Source organism: Erinaceus europaeus, chromosome 12 (assembly GCF_950295315.1).
Source record: "Erinaceus europaeus chromosome 12, mEriEur2.1, whole genome shotgun sequence".
NCBI classification, from domain to species: Eukaryota; Metazoa; Chordata; class Mammalia; order Eulipotyphla; family Erinaceidae; genus Erinaceus; species Erinaceus europaeus.
Window position 1 is genome coordinate 31,604,057 of NC_080173.1, and position 20,934 is coordinate 31,624,990.

Sequence of the window (20,934 nt, forward strand, 5' to 3'; positions counted from 1 at the left end):
GGGCAAATCATAGATTAAAAAATAATGAAAACAGTATTTTATAAAGATCAGTTGTAATTCAGGTAAACTACTTGTTAGTGGAAGAGTTCATATTTTTTTTTCAAAACTTCAGAAAATGTGTCATGGCATTTGTATTTACATGAGTAATGAGCTATTTGTAGAAACTTATTAAAATCGGAACCTATATAAGTATGAGCTAAAATAAAAATCTAATTCTATTTCCTCCTCTAGCCAAGGGGGATTTCTGAAAATTATTCCTTTTTTTTTTAGGAGCTTCTCCCATCTGTACTTCAAAGAGATGGATTCACTAAATAAGTTATCTGTTTCCACATATTTAAGGGATTTATTTATTTAATAAAATAAAAATTGAAAGTATATGTGGTAGGCATGTATTTCTATGCATGTCTTCATATATTCATATAAAAATATATAGACATGTATACCATTTTTATTGAATACTTTGCAAAAATGGGAGAAAAGCAGCTTCACTGAGTGATTCTTAGACTGGTTGTAATCTATTATAGCAGAACCAAGGACTCTAAAGGGAAAGAGGCAGGAGGAGGTATAAGGACATGGAGGAGCCTATACACAATGGGGGCAAAAAACATAATTGGTGGTAGAAGTGGTGTGAGGGCTCCTGTCATGGAGAGATAAGAAAATGTACTGCTGTGATAAGAACTGTTGTAAATCATTGTTTCTTCCAGTGAAGTGATTAAAAAGGAAGAGACTAGGGAGATAGCATAATAGTTAAGCAGTAAGACACTTATGTCTTAGACTCTGTGGTCTCAGGTTCAATCCTCTGCACCATCAATAAATCAGAGTTGAGGAGTAAATAAATAAAAATAAAATAAACCACAATATCATTGGTACTTATCTCTTTTTTTTTCAATTTTTATTTATAAAAAGGAAACACTGACAAAACCATATGATAAGAGGGGTATAATTCTACACAATTCCCACCACCAGAACTCCATATTCCATCACCTCCCCTGATAGATTTCCTATTCTTTAACCCTCTGGAGTATGGACCCAGGGTCATATGGGGTGCAAAAGATGGAAGGTCTGGCTTCTATAGTTGCTTCCCTGCTGAACATGGGCATTGGCAGGTTGATCCATACTCCCAGACTGTCTCTCTCTTTCCCTGGTGGGGCGGGGCTCTGGGGAAGTGGGGCTCCAGGACACATTGGTAGGGTTGTCTGCCCAGGGAAGTCAGGTTGTCTTCATAGAAGCATCTGGAACCTGGTGGCTGAAAAAAGAGTTAACATATAAAGCCAAACAAATTGTTAACTAGTCATGAACGTAAAGGCTGGAATATTGCAGATGAAGATTTAGGGTCTCCGTTTTGTTATAGCTAGTTGGCCAATTTCAGTTATATTCCAAAGGGCCCTTCACTATACTAGTTTTTGCCTGAGCCTGACATCTGATATGCAGGTAGACCCAAGTTACTGTCTAGGGAGATGATGTCATTCATGGCTGGAAAAAAGGGTTAGAAAGCTGGATCAGGGAAGAGAGTAGCTCCCAAATATGGGAAGGTATATAGGTATCGTTGATTGTAAACACGATCGATTTGATCTAGGGCCTATATTCAGCTTAGAAGCCTATGTAACCTCTGCATCCCTGTAGGTCTGAGCTTACCTTCTATGGTCATGAGTAGGAATGTCCCAAGCTGCCCCAATTTCAGGACCCATCTTCCTCAGGTGGAACATAGAGTATGTTTCCAACCTCCCTTCAGAGGATGGAACATTCTCTACTGTTGTTGATCCACAAAGGGATCCATTGTGTTGTTCCTGATGGAGATGACCAGTGACAATGGAGAGAGGGATCTATTTGAGATCAAGGCCCATCATGTCTGTATGTGAATCCCAGGACTCCCTGACTAGGGGCCTCAGATGATGGGATGACCTAATAGTGACTAAAGAGTTTCATTAAAGTATGCCATAATCTCTTGCCCTTATTCAACTTTTGTAGTCCTTACTTTGGTAAGGTTAGTTTGGAGTGGCTGAGGGAAGTTTAGTAGGAAGTAGATGAGGACAATATCAAGGTCTAAGTAGAAACTTATCTCATTAGGTACTTTATGATGTCTTTTTATGTCTATTTGCTTGCTTCATTTATTGATTCCCTGCCACTTTTGCTTTCAGGTATATATTTTGCCCTAATTTATGGATACATGTGTACATATGCCCTATCTCATGGGAACTGGACTATATCTAAGTTTGGGGGCTTTGTTAGGAAGAGAACCACCCAAAATGGAATTAGAAAATCCCATGAGATATAAAAGATTTCACCCGAGTAATGAGGTTGAAGGGTTGACATTCCATGCCTGATGTCTCTGGACACAGTTCAAAGTAAAGCATGCCGAGGTGGTACTGGTTGCATTGATTAGGCTGGGATCAGCAGATACGGTATCATTTGGTATGAATTGAAAGAAGCGTGCAGAAAAGTGAACCCCATTGCTTCTCAGCCTTTTGGCTAAGATCAAGTGCAGGAAAGTGAGCCCCAGATTGTTAATACAGTTCTAATAATGACTTGTTCTTTGAAATGTTGACTCTCATAAAAGCTTAGACCAGGGAGAACAGAAGAAACCGATGATGTTACTTTATAAGACACAGCTATATATAAATCACATAAATTATGGTGATGTCATGTATGATACAACGGGATTTACAAAGTTAACCCAATTGCCAAATAATTTTTTTATAGCAATAGCTATCTATTGCTTCAAACCTTAAGACAGCAGAAACCTCCCACTTTCTTTATAAAGCCCATATTTCCCCCAGTCCTAGTACTTAACTCTTGAGTCCAAGGTTCTATTTATTCTTCCAGCAACTCCGAACCTGACCTCACTGTCCACTCCACTTTGCTTCCTTATGCGCCTAGTCAAACTAGTCTTATGACTACATCACACGCAGTCTAGTTTCCTGTTCCTCCATGTTCATTTATCCCGAGATCCTGAGCACATCCATAACCTAGGAATATAATTTTACTGTCATTGAAATCCTTCTTACTTTTCTTATTTTATTTTATTTGCCTCCAGGGCTACCGCTGGGGCTAGGTTCCTGCAATATGAATCCACTGTTCCTAGTGGCCATTTTTTTTCTTTTTTGTTATTGTCATTTTTATTGTTGGTTAGGACAGAGAAATTGAGAGAGAAGAGGAAGACAGAGAGGAGGAGAGATAGACACCTGCAGACTAGCCTCACCACTTGTGAAGCAGCACCCCCTGTAGGTGGGGAGCCTGGGAGCTCAAACAGGATTCCTTACACTGGTCCTTGTTCCTGGCATCATGTTTACTTAACCCCTAGTGCACTACCATCAGCCCCCTCACTTACTTTTCGATTATAGAAGTAACCTTGGGTTCTCCTCTTTATGAGGTCAATATTCCTTAAAAAAAAAAAAAAGTCTTTTTAAAAGGACATTATTTCCTTCATCAATGAGTTAGCTTCCAATTTTTATTTATTTACTTTTAGAAAGAGGCAGAGAGGTAGAGAGGCAGAAAAAGAGTTAGAGACCACAGAACTGAAGCTTCCTTCAATGCAGTACAAGCCAGGCTTGAACCTGGGTCCTGCACTTGACAAAGCAGTGCACTATTCAAGTGAACTATTTTGCTGACCCTTGGCATCAGTTTTGATTGGCTCAGACAGTGAATATTAAGATAAAACTATGCTTTAATAAAATGATGGATGATCATTTTATTTTAAATACAATTTTTCATCTAATTAAAAAATTCTTTTTTCCTACTCTTGTCCTGCAGGTTTTTTGTTTGTTTTGTTTGTATTTCTGTTTTGTTTTTTTCTGCCTTCAGGGTTATTTCTGGGGCTTGTTGCCTGTACTACTAATCCACTGCTCCTAGAGGCCATTTTTTCCTTTTTTTTTTTTTTCCAGCTAGGACAGAGAGAAATTGAAAGAGGAGGGGAAGATAGAGAGGGCAAGAGAAAGATACCTGCAGACTTGCTTCAATGCTTGTAAAGCAACCCCCCTACATGTGGGGAGCCGGGACCTCGAACCGGGATCCTTGCATTTCCTACTATGTGTGCTTAACCCAATGTACTATTGCCTGGCACCCATTGTCCTGGAGTTTTAAATATCTTAGTCTTTTACTAAATAATTATTTTCTCTTTCGTTAATTCAGGTCATTTAGAAAATTCACTTGATGGTGTATTGAGTGGGGCTAATTGTTTAATGAGAAGAAATCAGTCCCTGCAACAGTACTTTAAAAATTGGAAAACACCAGCCATAATTACCAATTCTTTAGAAGCCTCTATTTCTTTACAATAGGTTAATTGGTTATAAGTAGACAGCACTGGTCACAATTTAAGCCTGGTGTCTGATCTTCAACATGCCTTTATAAAAACAAATATAAGTGGCTAATTGTGATAAAATTAGTCCCCTTAAAGGCAAATTCGCTACTTATCCCTGATTTTCAAGGTTAAAGTAGACTAATGCACCTGCCATTAACTTCCCACTAGCATGCTGCTCACATGCAAGCCTATAGTTAGTTCCCCAAGTTGTCATTGCCCTGTACCATGATGAGAACTCTGTAATCAGATGACTAATGTGGCTTAGATTATGTTGATTTCTTTGGAAGAATCAAATTTTTAAAAAAGTGAAGCTAGAACAGAGTTAAATTTGCCAAGAGGGGAAAAATTAGGCTGGTTGATCCAGTTAACTGCCTCAATTTTCTGGACTGTCCACATATAAATGGCATGTTCATTACATTACTATAGAAGATGTAATTATTACTCTTTTTTCTTGTTTTAGTGGTGCAATCTATGCATTGACTTAGTGGCATTTACCAGTGAAATATTCAAGGGAGCAGTTTTCCAGTCACTGGACGGAATTATTGTCTCAGCTAACTGTAAGCTACGGAAAATCTTCACTTTAAAGTCAAAGCCTCAAGACACTGCTGATAAAGATGGTATGTTCAAGGTTCTATCAGGATTTTTTAATTTTCCAATATCTATTTTTAAATTAATAATGATAGTTAATAGTTTGAGTACATGGTAACAGTTTGACTAGGAGTATAATATTGCACAGTAATTTTTTTTTTTTTTGCCTCCACAGTTATCACTAGGGCTTGGTACCCACTGTGAATCCACTGTTCCTGGAGACCATTTTTTTCCAATTTATTGGATAGGACTGAGGGAAATTGAGAGGGGGGAGAGATTTAGAGGGAGAGAGAAAGATAAATACCTGCAGACCTGTTTCACCACTTGTGGCAAACATAGTTCCTCTCTTAGATTTCAGAATTTGGCAATTTTAGATAATGTATATCAGTGTTATCATACAGTAATCTATCTGTGAATTTAGCATAAATCTTCATAGTTGATTCATATTGTACTATATGTCATTATTTACTGGGGATCAGCTGTTCACTTTTGGTTTAGCTTAATGTCCAAGGATACATATTTTGTAGCTACTACTTAATTGTTTTATGGTAGCACATAGCATCTGAATTAGTCAGATTTCTTAGTAAAGATTATCTAATAAAAGAATTTAAGGAAAATAGCTACTTCACAGACTTACAAGGCTATCCCGAAAGTCAGGCTTGGAGTCTACAGTCAAGAGCATCCAGGCCTACTATAAGACTGGTCTAGGGATTACTACTGGTAACTATTGCAAGTGAACAAAAGCTCTTTAAGTCATACATAATGCAATTCTCAACATTCCAGAATATCTGTTACTGCTATCCCTTAAAGTGGTGTTTCATTTTCCCTACCACCTTCACCAGAAGTAGATTTTGTCTTCATTTTCTCCAGCACACACAGGCTGACTTGGTTGAGTCTGATTTGTACAGCCTGGGTCATGTGCTGCAAGGAGACCTGGCAGGGCAAATGTCTGACATTCAGCTAGAATGAGAAGCCCATTTTGTAGCAAAATCACCAAATTAGGGAGGATATTCAGAAGATGTTAGGCATTCAAAAAGTTCTGCAGTTGTCCACTGTGCCCTCTTTTTATTCTGTGTGCATTTTATGAAGTCATTTTGGGAAAAAAATACATTAACATATGGTCATGTTAAGATGACTGAGTTATTCCTGATATTATTTCTACTGAAACTACATATAAATTATTCATTATAAGGTCAATCAATGCACTCTGCAGGTAGCTGTGGCATATAGAATTCATAAAGCAGCACAAACTTTCCTACCTCCATGTTTTGAACATCTAAAAATATTGAAAGAATACTGATGTTTCCTTTTGAATTTCTTCTGAGGTTATTTTTAACAAAATCAATTCTTCTAGAATTCCAGGAAATAAGGCTTCACATAAGCTAGCACAAGGTGATTTCCTGGCAGCTTGCATGTAGACTCCAGGCTGGTATTCCACTTGGATGAGTGTCTGGGAAAACTTTGTTAGTTCACACTACGAAACAGGACACTGTACCTCTAAATGTCATTTGATAATAAAGCCAAACAGTGCATTAACAGATCCCCAAAGAGAGCACAAGCCAGCAATAGTGGCTGCTTATGTGATGGAACAGTTAGTAGGGCCAAGTTAAAGTGAGAACTGACTTTTTAAAGATAGCCCCTAACTTGTAAGAAACCTGAAGAATTATAGAAGTAATGTATGCATTTTTCATCAAATCACAGAAGATGATAACCTAACATATTTGTAAATAAATATACAGGAGAAAAGTAGATTGAAAAATGTCAGATTAAGTACATGTTTTTATCTCTGATGCTTCTTTATGCTCCCACCTACTACACCCCCAAAGTAATTTTGATCCATACTCCCTCTCTGGGAGGGATTATTGATGGAAGATAACCAGAGAGCTCTGAACTGCAACTCATCAGGACCCAGAGAGAGAAGAGAAAAAAGAGGGACATCTGGATATAGTAATAGATGTATTTATGTGTGACTTGAAAAAGTAGAGAGAAGATGGAACCTTAAAAAAATGGGCAAATATAGACAGATAGTTGTAGAAATAACAGTTAACCCATATCTGCAACCTTGGAAGAACAGATATAGCTTACAATGGAGGAATTGGGGATCCAAAACTCTGGTGCTGGGAACAGTACAGTTGTACCTCTATTACCTTGCAATTTTGTAAATCAATACTAAATCACTATACACACACACACACACACACACACACACACACATATGTTTGAGGAGAGGACACCAGAAAGAAAGATATTCATGGGTTTTTTAAGACCTAAGGAGTGGCCACAGACTCAAATGAAAAAAGAAAGCTGAAACTTTGGAGTGTACAGAGGTTTGCCTATGAGACTCACAATGTAGATCTTAAAAGAGGATCAAAACTTAGCAGCTCTTGACACTTACAAAGCAGGAATAATGGGCATTATTACAAACACAGAGATATTGGTGTGTGTGTGTGTGTGTGTGTGTGTGTGTGTGTGTGTGTGTGTGTGTGTTTCCATAGGACCTCAGGCTCCCTTTCCAACACCATATAACCAGGCAGTAAGAGATTTATTTTCTGGAGAGACTATGGCAGAGAACTGTTGGACTCATCTATATATAATACATTCTAGACAGACACCAAAATAATAGGAAGAGGGAACTGAATAAGATAGGGAGTAGATAAATGGTTCTCTGATTTAATGAAAGATACTGCATTTTGATTTATGTCAGGAAATAGTTTATTATATTATAAATGCCATTATGTTACAAATTACATATATATGTATTATGTAAACTTAAAATTCATAGATCCTAAGTTAGTCTAGCCTAACTGCTACAAAATGAGCACATTTCTATACCACCAGATCAGGAAATAAAACATCATAGCATTTTACTTATATAGACTCCAAGTCATAATCCCTCCTGTTGATAACTCTGTCCTGCATCCTTATACAATAGACTAATTTTACCAGATTTTGAACTTTATGTAGTGGAATAATTGAGGGCCAAGTGGTGGCATACCTGGTTAGACTCACACATTACACTGCAAAAAGTTCCAGGTTCAAGCCTCTGGTCCCCACCTGCAGGGGGAAAGCTCCACAAGTGAAGCAGGACTGCAGGTGTCTCTCTGTCTCTCTCCCTATCACTCCCTTTTGTCTCAGTTTCAAGCTATTTCAGTCCAATAATAAATAAATAAATAAACAAACTATGTAAGTGGAATAATGTAGTACCTATTCTCTCAAATATACATTCTTACTCAAAACACTTTGTGAAATTCATCTATGCGCTTGCTTAAGAGCAATATAATATGCTATTGCGTGAATATGCCATTATTTATCTGTTTTATCCATTATGCCATTATTTATCCATTTTGACTAGTGTGACAAAAAAATAAGTCTACCTATGATATAATTTTATTCCTTTCTTTTATTTGATAGCAAAGAGAGAAATTGAGAGGAAAGGGCTGGATTGAAGAGAGAGACACCTGCAGTCCTACTTCACCACTTGGGAAGCTTACCCCCTGCAGGTGGGGCCTGGAGGCTTGCACATGATGTTGTGTGTGTTTTACTGGATGCACCACCACCTGCCCTCCCCCTTATAACACATATGCATATTTATTTAGGTATTTATTGAGGAACTGTATGAATACATACTTTGGCATTCTTAATTTCAGCTATGTTTTTGATTCCAGTATTTACACTTAATTCTTTAAGTTTAATTAAAATAAAAATTTAAGCTATCGGAGCCAGATGGTGACACATCCTGTTAAGCACACACATTACCAAGCGCAAGGACCCAGGTTTGAGTCCCTCTTCCCTACCTGCAGGAGGTCCGCTTTGCGAGTGGTGAGGCAGATCTGCAAGTGTCTATCTTTCTCTCCCTCTCTCTATCTCCCTGTCCTCTCTCAATTTCTCTCTGCCCTAATTATAATAATAATAACAATAATAATACAATCATTGCTGTATACTACAGTTAAAAAAATGTATCAAGGGGCTGAGAAATAGTTCACCTGGTAGAGTACACATCTTAACATGCACAAGGCCAGGTCAAAAAAACAGGTCACTTAGACAGTGTGCTGCTTTGCCATGTGTACAGCCCAGGTTCAAGTCCAGCCCTCACTGTATTGGAGGAAGTTTTGGTTCTGTAGTTTACTTTATCTGCCTTCACTGTCTCTAGCTGAAAAGAAATACACAAAGCCCTGTGCTTGAACCTCAGGATGACATGGGAGTCCTATAGATAGCACTCTGAGAGCTCCATCAGTGTTAGAGTGGTGTGGCAGTGTCTCCCCACCCACCCCCAACTTAGATAATGTGCCCAAGTCATACAACTGTTAAATATTAGATGTGGGATTTAAACTCTGACAGTAAGACTCCAGGGTGTATATTATTCATTATTTATTTATTTATTTATTTATTTATTTATTTATTATTTAAGAAAGGATTAATGAACAAAACCATAGGGTAGGAGGGGTACAACGTCACACAATTCCCATCACCCAATCTCCATATCCCACCCCCTCCCCTGATAGCTTTCCCATTCTCTATCCCTCTGGGAGCATGGACCCAGGGTCATTGAGGGTTGCAGAAGGTAGAAGGTCTGGCTTCTGTAATTGCTTCCCCGCTGAACATGGGCGTTGACTGGTCGGTCCATACTCTCAGTCTGCCTCTCTCTTTCCCTAGTAGGGTGTGTCTCTGGGGAAGCTGAGCTCCAGGACACATTGGTGGGGTCTTCAATCCAGGGAAGCCTGGCCAGCATCCTGGTGGCATCTGGAACATTTCTAGAATGCACTGATTCTTATGGAAGGGGCAAAGAGAGGAGAAGTAAAAATAGTGAAGATAGAAGAAATACCGATTTACAGTGCCAGGATTGGGTGACTGGCTGTGAAAAGGGTATCTGCATTACGATACTTGTGAAAGTCATTTCTGCCTTTTGTACTAAAGTCGAGCTCCTTTTCTACTGCAAGGACAGATCAGTCCTTCATCATACTGAGACCTTTCCATTATCCTAGAAAACATTTTGATCTGTTTCAGATACTCATTTAAAAACTGTGGTTCTAAATGCAGACTTGAGTTCATTACTGCTTTGCCTTTGGTTATTTAAATTGTTCTTGTTTTATTCTAGAACCCCTTAAGCTCACTTAAACTTGGAAATTTTGCTTAATTCTTTTGTTCACTACTTACACCATAGAATATAACAGAAATTGCATTGTTAGAACTGTAAAGCAAGTAATGTGGTTTTTCACTTTCTCAGAGAAATGAGTTATGCTGGACAACTAGTAAAACATGCTGATCCAATTTAGTCTATTATTTTCGTGGTTCCAGAGGGAACATAGACTAGCATATTTAAGCATTTGCATGATGAATTGTTGACTATCTTCTATCATTTTTTCATTAAAACTTTATAATATATGTGTAATTAAGTAAAAAGAGAAACAGAGAAGAAACTAAAGAGCTAGTGATAATCCATTAAACATAGCTTTCCTGTGGCAATAATTTTACAGGTCTCTTGGCTCCCCAGTTCAGTGTTTTTCCTAAGATGTTACATTATAAGGAGAGTGTGCTCTGTGTTTGGAAATGCAAGGAGAAAAGAGCTAAAAGTATGATCCTACATTAAAAGCCTCTCCACCATTTAGACAGGACATCCACATTTTCATCTCTAGCACATGACCTGGTACCAGTCACCTATCATAAAAATTTTGATATATTAATAAAATAGGGTTTTGCCAGTTGTTTACTTATTCATCTGTTCAGGAAACATTTGCTATATGTGAAGCAACATGAAGGAAATTGCACCTCCAGAGACTATGGGGGGGGCTAGAAACACTAACATCTGGCCTTACAAGACCCATTGATCAGGAGAGGGCTTCAGAGGTCACCTCATGCAAAGTCTTAATTATACAGACAAGGAAAACAGGGCCTGTGGTTGTGAGACATCTTGTGATGAGGTCACAGAAGGTGAAAATCTAATTCAGACTTTTGACTATTCTTTCATCATTAATACAGTTTACCTTCCTGAATAACTGGAATGGTTTAATACTTTTTATAATGAACATTGTTGTGTGTTTTGTCATCTCTCCCCAGGGAGTGCACATCAAATCTTATCAATGTAAGGTTATATTCCTGTTTCTGGAGAGAAATAAAAGTCAAACTGCCCTTCATTAGTGACCCTACCAGGGCAAGAAAGGGTGATATCTCATCATGGAGGTGCTCAGCAGACATAATTACATCCCACAGAAATAAGTCATGAAGATGTCTAATGTGTGTGCTCAATTAGGTCCCATTGTCATGAATATCTGTATTGTAATACCGCAGGGGATGGGCGGTACCACAGCGGATTAGGCGCAGGTGGCACAAAGCACAAGGACCAGCCTAAGGATCCTGGTTCCAGCCCCTGGCTCCCTGCCTGCGGGGGAGTCACTTCACAGGCGGTAAAGCAGGTCTGCATTTGTCTGTCTTTCTCTCCCCCTCTCTGCATTCCCCTTTCTCTCTGACCTATCCAACAACGACAACATCAGTAACAAGAACAATAATAACTACAACAACAATTTTAAAAAAGAGGGCAACAAAAGGGGGGAAGCAAATAAAAAGGGGCAGTAACGCAGCGGGTTAAGTGCATTTGGAGCGAACCAAAAGGACCAGCATAAGGATTGGTTCCAGCCCCTGGCTCCCCGCCTGCAGGGGAGTAGCTTCACAAGCCATGAAGCAGGCTTGTAGATGTCTGTCTTTCTCTCCCCCTCTCTGCCTTCCCCTCCTCTCTCCATTTCTCTCTGTCCTATCAACAACGAGGACATCAACAACAATAATAACTACAATAATAAGACAAGGGCAACAAAAGAGAATAAATAAATATCAGAAAAAAAAAAGAGAGAAATTTCCCAGAAGGAACTGGATGGTGGAGCATCTGGTTGAGTGCACAGGTTACAATGCTCAAGGACCTGGGTTGGAGCCTCTGTTCCCCACCTGCAAGGGGAAAGCTTTGCAGGCAGTGAAGCAGGACTGCAGATGTCTTTATCACTCTCCCTGTCTATCTGTCCCTCCCCTCTTGGTTTCTGGCTGTCTCTATCCAATTAATAAATATAATTTTTAAAAATACTCCCCAAAATTCTAATATAAATATCCATGATGTTTATAATAAATAGTTTAAAATATTATTTATGATAGAATTTTATATCTCAAGGAGACTGAGAAAATTATTTGCACTTGCAGGAGTATCAAATTATTCATTACCTAGGACTAATTACTAAGGAAATGAATGGCTTGTGCATAGAAAAACTGCAAAATATTGAAGGTCTATTCTTGTTGTGGCGGTCTGGTGTCGGGCTGCACCGCGGAGAAGAGAGTGGACATCCAGAGCAAAGGTGTACACAAATCTTTATTATAGGATGGGGGGGGTTGGTTCAGACCACGTGGGGCCAGCCGGCAATGGCCGTCCCCACTACCTGACCATGGGGGGAGAGCAGGGGGCGAGATCTCAGAGAGAGTGGGAGCTGAGAGCCCAGAAAGGGGGGGGTGAGGGGCTTTTTATTGGGCGACAACCAGGGGTGACGTGTGGGGCCAGGATTGGTTGAAGGGGGCACTGCTAGGATTTCGCGGGGCGTAGTAAAACCTGGGGGCGGAGACTGCATCAGAATAACTCCTCAGCAACATCTCTTCCTATCCCTTTATATCTAAATGGACACAGTAAAGAAAAATGGAATGGAGCAGGCTTAAATGTTTTAGAGGAATGTCGTGCTCAGGTGGGAAGATGTAGGACTTTCTGTGGAGGAGGGAAGGCTTAAATGGCTGCGAACCTTGTGAGATTTATGCGTTCTCCTGTGCTCAACCCCTCTTTAGAGAGAGAGACTTACCTGGAGAGACTCATCTCATAGGTTTAAGCGCAGCCTGCTCAACCATCTCTTCACAATATCTCTACATCTTTTCTATCTTTCTAGTAATTGCATAAGATGTACAAAGTCTGTAAAAGACTATCATGGAGCAGAAACCTTTTGGACATAAGCCTAAATGATATAACAAAATAGGAAGGGACAAGTAGGGGAGTAGTAAAAGCCAGTGTGGTGTGAAGGGAAGGATTGGTGTATAAAGGAACATTCCCTGCTTGCGGTGGGGGAAGGGCAAGGGTACATAAAGAGGGGGAGGCGGGAGGGCATGACCCACCAAACAGAGGGGCTATTTGGCATTGTATAGTCCTCAAGGCAACAGTCTGTAAAGTCTATGAATTACTCAGGATCAGTCTATGAAAAACCAGCAGCGTGAAGGGAAATAAGCTGCTTCAAAATTGTGTAAAATGTATATAGGGTATGTCAGAAAGTCCGATACAAGTCTCAGTCCGAAGTAGATGGCTAGGGGAAGAATTGGCAGGGGATGTGACGCTGCATGAGGGAGGTCAGCCGCTGGAATGTTGCTTTTCTGTAGATAGCCAGCTGGAACCGCCAGCACGTGACAGGCAGGTCAGAAGCAGGAACGGCAACCGGGCATGAAGAAAGTTCTGTCCTTGGAGTCTGTGTATCAGGTTCTTCAGATCACGTTGCGTGACATCTAGGGTTTCGGGGGGGTGTGCCACGGTAGTTGTGCCATCTAGTGGGTGACATCAGGGTGTGCAGGGGTTCAGATGGTTTTTCTGGGATTCCTGTGAAAGAAACACAAACAATCTGCTTCTCGTGGTTAATTTGAACTTGTAACAAGTTATAGGTTTGTTATAGTTGATACCTCGATGATTATAATTGGTTTAAAATCTCTTTATGATTTTATTTAAAGGTCATCTAATGTGACCTCCTGTAGCAGCCTCTACCACAGGATCTTGAGACCAATTTTAGCTAAAATATGTATTTTAAACAGACTCAAATTGCTTAGAGAGTTAACGCATATTCGTGACAATGATTTTAATGTTTACAGTGCCAGATTGATGCCAGATCTGTTGTGGATTAATTTGCACAAGATAGTTTACAGGGCACCTTTGGGGGCCCTTCAAAGGTGTCCTGTATATAAAATTTATATAGTTTAGTTTTGGGAATGAATAGTCACGTTGAACATTTAGACTTTTACCTAAATAGTAAGTTACCTTAACAAATTAATTTTTACCTTGTCTGGTAAAAGTGTAGCTGTAGGGTTACACTTTTGACCGTTAAGTTAGTGTTACCAAACTTGAGACATACCCATAAACATTTAGTTATAACAAACTGGAGGAAAAAGAACTTTTGTTATAAAAACACATTATTTAAAAACAAATTTATATCTGTCATTAGTCACGCAGTTTAAGACTAAACACTTATATATAAAAATCAAAAGAGGGAGAAAGAAAAAAATTTTTGGAATGTTTCTGGACGTCTCCAGAAACCTTGGCTGCGTCCAGCATTTTTATATAAAGCCAATTACCTTTTAGAGTACTCCGAGCAGATGGGTCATGCAAAAAAAAAATTTTTTTTTTTCATTCAACACACTCACTCACAAAAACAACTGGCCAGTTATAACATAAGACATACAGGGAAAGGGTAGGAGAGAGGTCTCTGTGAGCCAGATTTTGTAGGTTCTTCCATGTCGTATTATGGGCCCTGGGATGTATCCTGCATCTGGTCCTCTTGTAGTATTTCTTGTTCTTCAGGAATAACAGCCCCATCCTGCGGGTATTGTTGGACATGGCGGGCAGGAACCCAGACAGGTTTAGAGAAATTTTGAGGGAAAATGCATGCGAAACCCCTTCCCATGGTCAATAATGGGTCAGGCCCTTTCCAAATTTTATCGAGTAGGTCTCTCCATTTGACCTTAATAGATGGGAGGGTAGATGGTGTTTGCCAGTGAAGAATAATGGGAGGTAAGTCCGAGTTATTGTAAATATTAAAGAGATTTAGCGTAGTTAAGGCTTTTGCTAGCTGGATGTTGGGGGGTACATTCCTCCTTTATCTTTATTTAATTGAGCCTTAAGGGTTTGATGGGCCCTCTCGACAATGCCTTGTCCCTGTGGATTATAGGGAATGCCTGTGGTATGAGTAATGTTCCAGAGAGAACAAAAATCTTTAAATTGTTTGCTGGTAAACGCTGGTCCACGGTCAGTTTTCACTTGAAGAGGTAAGCCCATCACAGCAAAACAGGAGAGCATATGGCTTATAAGCTTTTTAGAGCTTTCTCCTGTCTGAGCTGTTGCCCACATAAATTTAGAAAAGGTATCAATTGAGACAAACACATATTTTTGTTTGACAAAGTTTGGTATGTGGGTGACATCAATTTGCCAAATAGCATTAGCTTTTAAGCCTCGGGGGTTAACACCAAGAGTCTGAATAGCAGGTGTTTTTATGAGACTTGCACAGGAAAAGCATGTAGCTAGGATATGTTTTAATTGTGGTAACAGAACATCAGGAAATCGAGCTCGAAGGCCTTTAAGATTAACATGGGTTAGGGAATGAAAGTCAGCAGGATCAGAGACAGAGACTAGGAGAGCTCCTGTGGAGGCAAGGTGGTCAGCTGCAGCATTCCCTTCAGACAGGGAACCAGGAAGAGGGCTGTGGGAACGAAGGTGCTGAATATATAGTGGTTGGGTTTGAGAAGAGAGCATAGAGGCAATTTGAATCAAGAGAGGGGAAAGTGGGTTGTCATCAATTTTCACATAAGAATGAGCAAGCCATGGGAGTAAGTTAACAGTATACACACTGTCAGAAAAAAGGTTGAAGGTTGCTGAGTTATTCTGATGCAGTCTCCGCCCCCAGGTTTTACTACGCCCCGCGAAATCCTAGCAGTGCCCCCTTCAACCAATCCTGACCCCACGTTGGGCGCCAGATGTTGTTGTGGCAGTCTGGTGTTGGGCTGCACCGCGGAGAAGAGAGTGGACGTCCAGAGCAAAGGGGTACACAAATCTTTATTATAGGATGGGGGGGTTTGGTTCAGACCACGTGGCGCCAGCCGGCAATGGCCATCCCCACTACCTGACCACGGGGGGAGAGCAGGGGGCGAGATCTCAGAGAGAGCGGGAGCTGAGAGCCCAGAAAGGGGGGGGGGTGAGGGGGCTTTTTATTGGGCAACAACCAGGGGTGATGTCTGGGGCCAGGATTGGGTAAGACTATTTAACAGTCTATTTAAGTGGAAAAGCCTCTTATGTCAGTGGATTAGTAGTCTTGATATTGTTAAGATGTTATTGTTAGTCTTACCCAAACCTGTCCCCAAAGAGATCTGGGTACTCAATGCAAAACCTCTCAAAACTTGAATGATCTTTTCTGCAGAATTAAAAGAGATCATTTTCAAGTTCATATGGAATTTCATTGATAACCAAATAGCTGAAAATAATCCTCAGAAAGAAGAACGAAATTACAGTATTCCCAAATTCAAAATTTACTCAAAGTTACAAAGTTACAGTAATTAAGACAACTTGCTATACTTAGAATATATATATTCTGTATATATACAATAAAATTGAATCCAGAAATGAACTCATACACCTAATTCTGACAATGCTACCAAAACCATTTAGTGGGAAAACCAAAGTCTCTTATTTAAATTTTTTGGAACAGCTGTATATCTATATACAAAAAGATAAAGTTGGACCCTTATAGCACACCAATTATAAAAATTAAAAATTCATTAGTAGCATAAATATAAAAGCTAAAGCTATAAATCTCACTGCTCAGCTCTGATTCATGGTGGTCCTAGGGATTGAACTTGTGCTCTCAGAGCTTCAGGCATGAAAGTCTTTTGTATAACCTTAATGCAGAAACTTTATGCATCCCCAGAGACATATTTTTAAAATAAATAAGGCTGTATCAAAATTTAAAATTGTATATTAAAGAACACAGTCCAGAAAGAAAAGACAACTTACAAAATGGGAGAGAATATTTGCAAACCATAGATATGATAGAATATGTATGCTGGTTCTACAAGTAAATTATATAAGATATCCTTATATATTTTAGCTTCAGGAATATACAAAGAATTCTTACAACTCAACAACAGAAAGGCAGACAATCCAGTTAAATGATGGAAAAGGGCTTCAGTTGGTAATTCCCCAAACAAAATATACAATGGTCAACAAACAGTGAATAGATGCTCAACGTCATTCGTCAACAGAGAAATATAAATTAAAACCAAAATGAGCTGCCATTTCATACAGAGTAGGATAGTTTTCATTTTCTTAATGGAAAATAAATTGACATGGGTATGAAAAATGGGAAGACTATACACAACTGATGGAAATTCAAAATGGCTCACCCACTATGGAAAACATTTTAACAGTTCCTAAAAGAAGTTAAATAAGGAATTACCACATGACCCTGCAATTCCACTCCTTCTGGAACTTTTGGTATAATTCATTATTATTTAGCTCTTTAAATACCCAAGCATTTTACTATAAAAAACATGTATTTCTGGGAGTTGGGCAGTAGAACAGCGGGTTAAGCGCAGGTGTCACAAAGCACAAGGACGGATGTAAGGATCCCAGTTCGAGCCCCCAGCTCCCCACTTGCACGGGAATCACTTCACAAGCTGTGAAGCAGGTCTGCAGGTGTCTCTTTTTCTCCCCCTCTCTGTCTTACCCTCCTCTCTCCATTTCTCTCTGTCCTACTCAACAATGACAATAATAACTACAACAATAAAACAACAAGGGCAACAAAAGGAAATAAATAAATATAAAAAACCATCTATTTCTGTCACCATTGTGATGAAATAATTTATGTAACTATTATAATTTTTAGAAGAGATGCATTTTCATACTCCATTTAATAACAGACCCCATAGACCAGGTGGTGGTATACCAGGTTGAGTGCATGTTATAATGCACAAGCACCCAGGTTGAAGCCCCTTGTTTCCATCTGAAGGGGGAAAGGTTCATAGTGGTGAAGCTGTGCTAGAGGTGTCTCTCTCTTTCCCTTTCTGTTATAGTTTTACATTACACAGTTAACTCCATAAAAGTCAGGAATCCAGGCCATGCCCTAAAGAAATCTGACAGTTATATGGCAAATAAACAGATTGAACATATTTTGAAATGATGTTTTATAAACTATGCATAAGTTCCCTAGAATTTTTATAAACCAAATCTACATGCCTGACAGTCCAGGATTCTAAGTTCAGTCCCCTGTAATAGCATAAATCAGATCTGAGTAGTGCTCAGGGAAAAAAAAAAAATCCCAAGAGAGAGAAAAACAAAATCTACAGTGTGTGGTGAGTGGTTCATTGGGCTGGTGCTCTCTGGAATGTGATTAGTGCCATTATAAGAGAAACCCTTGAAATCTTCAGCTCTTCTACCATGTGAGTGCATGCAAGAAACTGGCAACTATGAGCCAAGATCAGTCCCTTACCAGGCATCCAATCTGCTGGTGCCGTGATTTTGAAATTCTCAGCTTCCAGAGCTATATGAAGTAAATTTCTGTTGTTTATAAGTATCATCTTATAAAATTACTCGTAAGTTTATAGTGTCATCTTATAGAAAACCAAATAGATTGAGTCAAATATTTTAACAAATAGCGATCTTGACGGTCACTGGTTATTCAGAATAGTGAGAAGTGATAGACGTGAGACACTGTTGGAAACTGCAGGCTATTTTCATTTTATAAATGTGAATATAGTTGATACTGGGGCCAGTGAACTATTAAAATTGGTCCTTCAATAGTGGTTATCATTAGGGTGGGGGAGCATAGAACTTTGGTGGTAGGTGAAGTATGGAACTATACCTTGTAATCTCACAATCTTTTTATATTTTTTTTAAATTTTTATTTATAAAAAGTAAACACTGACAAAACTATAGGATAAGAGGTGTACAACTCCACATAATCCTCACCACCAGAACTTCGTATCCCATCCCTTCTCTTCCCCTGATAGCTTTCCTAGTCTTTTTCCCTCTGGGAGTATAGACACAAGGTCATTATGGGGTGCAGAAGGTGGAAGATCTGGCTTCTATAATTGCTTCCCTGCTGAACATGGGCATTGGCAGGTTGATCCATACTCCCAGCCTGTCTCTCTCTTTCCCTATTGGGGCAGGGCTCTGGGAAGCAGGGCTCCAAGACACATTGGTGGGGTCATCTGCCAGGGAAGTCTGGTTGGCATCATGTTAACATCTGGAACCAGGTGACTGAAAGAAGAGTTAACATAAAACCAAACAAATTGTTGACTAATCATGAACCTAAAGTCTGGAATAGCGCAGATAAAGAGTTGCTGGTCTCCATTTTGTAGATAGCTAGTAGGCCTATTTTAGTTACATTCCAAAGGGCCCGTGACTATACTAGCTTTTGTTTGTTTTTCCCTGAGCCTGACATCTGATATGCAGGTGTACCCAAGTTATTGTCTAGGGACATAATGTCATGTCTTGGAAAAGTGCTAGAACGCTGGATTAGGGAAGAGAGTAGCTCCCAGATATGGGAAAGGTGCATAAATGTTGTTGACTGTAAACCCCATAGATTTGATTTGTTCTGGGGCCCATATTCAACCTAGGAGCCTATGTAGCCTCTGCATCCATGTAGACCTGAGCTCACATTCTGTGATCATGAGCAGGAATGTTCCAAGCTGCCCCAATTTCATGACCCATCTTCCTCAGGTGGAAGATAGAGTATGTTGTCCAACCTCCCTTTGGAGGATGGAACATTCTCTAGCATTGTTGATCCAAGTTGAGGGCAAGGTCCTATGGGGGCCCACAAGAGGTCTATTGTGAAATAGTTTCTACTAAGACTTAGATACCCTCCTCACCTACTTCCTATTACACTTCCCTCAGTCACTCCAAAGCTAACCTTATCAAAGTAAGGACTACAAAAGCTGAATAAGGGCAAGAGACTGGCATACTTTAATAATGACTCTAGTCACTATCAGACCACCCCATCAGGTGGGACCCTATTTGGAGAGTCCTGAGATTCCCAAAAAGACATGATGGGCCTAGACCTCGAGTAGATCCCTCTCTCCATTGTAATCTCACAATCTTATAAATCACTATTAACCACAAATTTTAAAAAGCTTGTAAGATAAAATCAGTCCTTATTTCAACTATATTAATTAGGATGAGTCATAGAGACTGAAATTTTACTGTTATTATAAGGCACCCCCATTAAGTTGAGGACTGTTTTAATTAATTAAAACTTTATAAAACATACTAAGGCTGATGGCTTTTCAAAAACTAGTTAAAATCATCTCAAAGATAGTAAACACCTACAGAATGGTTGTTTTTATGATAGACCAAAGGGGTTACAGAGTCAGTCACATATCCCAGTAATACACCAACTCATATCTGGAAGCAGAAATAAAAAGTACCACCATCTGTTTATGTTTGGAAGCTAGATGAGCTTTTTCCATCATGTACCATTTTGCTTTTCTGGGTAGACTATTCCAACAAGCATTATGTTCTTTCAGATTTGTTAGCAGAAGCAGTTTAAATTCAACTGTCATTTTTTAAACATTAATCAAACTGTCTGCATATTTCTATACACAATTCCATCCACAAACTAGAATATGTCTGAAAGAACAGTACAGACAGGCCCTGGCCTCCTAGTGTCTGATTGCCAGCTTGATTTGTTACTTGCCATCTGGAAAGAAAGGAGTAATGTCCAAATAAAAATGTGCACAGTGCCCTTCTCAAGACTTCACTGAACAAACACCAACCTGAGGAGGAGAATGGGAGACTTGGTATCTGTACTTTGTTTAGGGTGATCTTTTATTAAGGAATTTGGTCCATGGTCATTAAGCACCCCCATTTAACCAGAAGCCATATCAAATATATCACTGGTATTCTCTCACCATTCTCCCAGCCTATCAGTACTTTGGCAACCTTTCTCTCAGTTCCTAGAAAGCATCAGATTCCTTTTCCCCTCAGAATCTCCACTACTTGCATGACCCCTCCCATTATATTTCACCAGACCACTGCCTTCTTATCTTTGCTGACTCCTCTTACATGTCTCTAAAAACAGAAGGCTACCTCTGACATTCTGTACATTCAGATTTATTATCTGTATCCTAACACCTGGAACTTTTCCTTCAAAGCAATTCATATATGTTTTTTTATTTTTTTGATTTATTGGGGGATTAATGATTTACAGTCGACAATAAAAGACAATAGTGTTTGTACCTGCATAATATTTCCCAGTTTTCTGTATATCAATACAACCCCCACTAGATCCTCC

General features: G+C 39.4%; 1 protein-coding gene and 1 long non-coding RNA gene across 12 annotated transcripts in view; one reads left to right on the plus strand and one right to left on the minus strand.

Moving 5' to 3' along the window:
- The window catches only part of LOC132541871 (uncharacterized), a 300,702-nt gene that overhangs the window by 268,849 nt on the left and 10,919 nt on the right, over positions 1 to 20,934 (minus strand). The gene's annotated exons all lie outside the window — the stretch shown is intronic.
- CFAP20DC (CFAP20 domain containing) overlaps positions 1 to 20,934 on the plus strand; it is a 307,663-nt gene that overhangs the window by 111,472 nt on the left and 175,257 nt on the right. For all 11 annotated transcript variants that reach the window (XM_060203003.1, XM_060203000.1, XM_060203002.1 and 8 more), the window contains exon 6: positions 4,758 to 4,914. In XM_060203003.1, the coding sequence (XP_060058986.1) occupies positions 4,758 to 4,914 (157 nt within the window). The remainder of the gene's footprint in view (positions 1 to 4,757; positions 4,915 to 20,934) is intronic.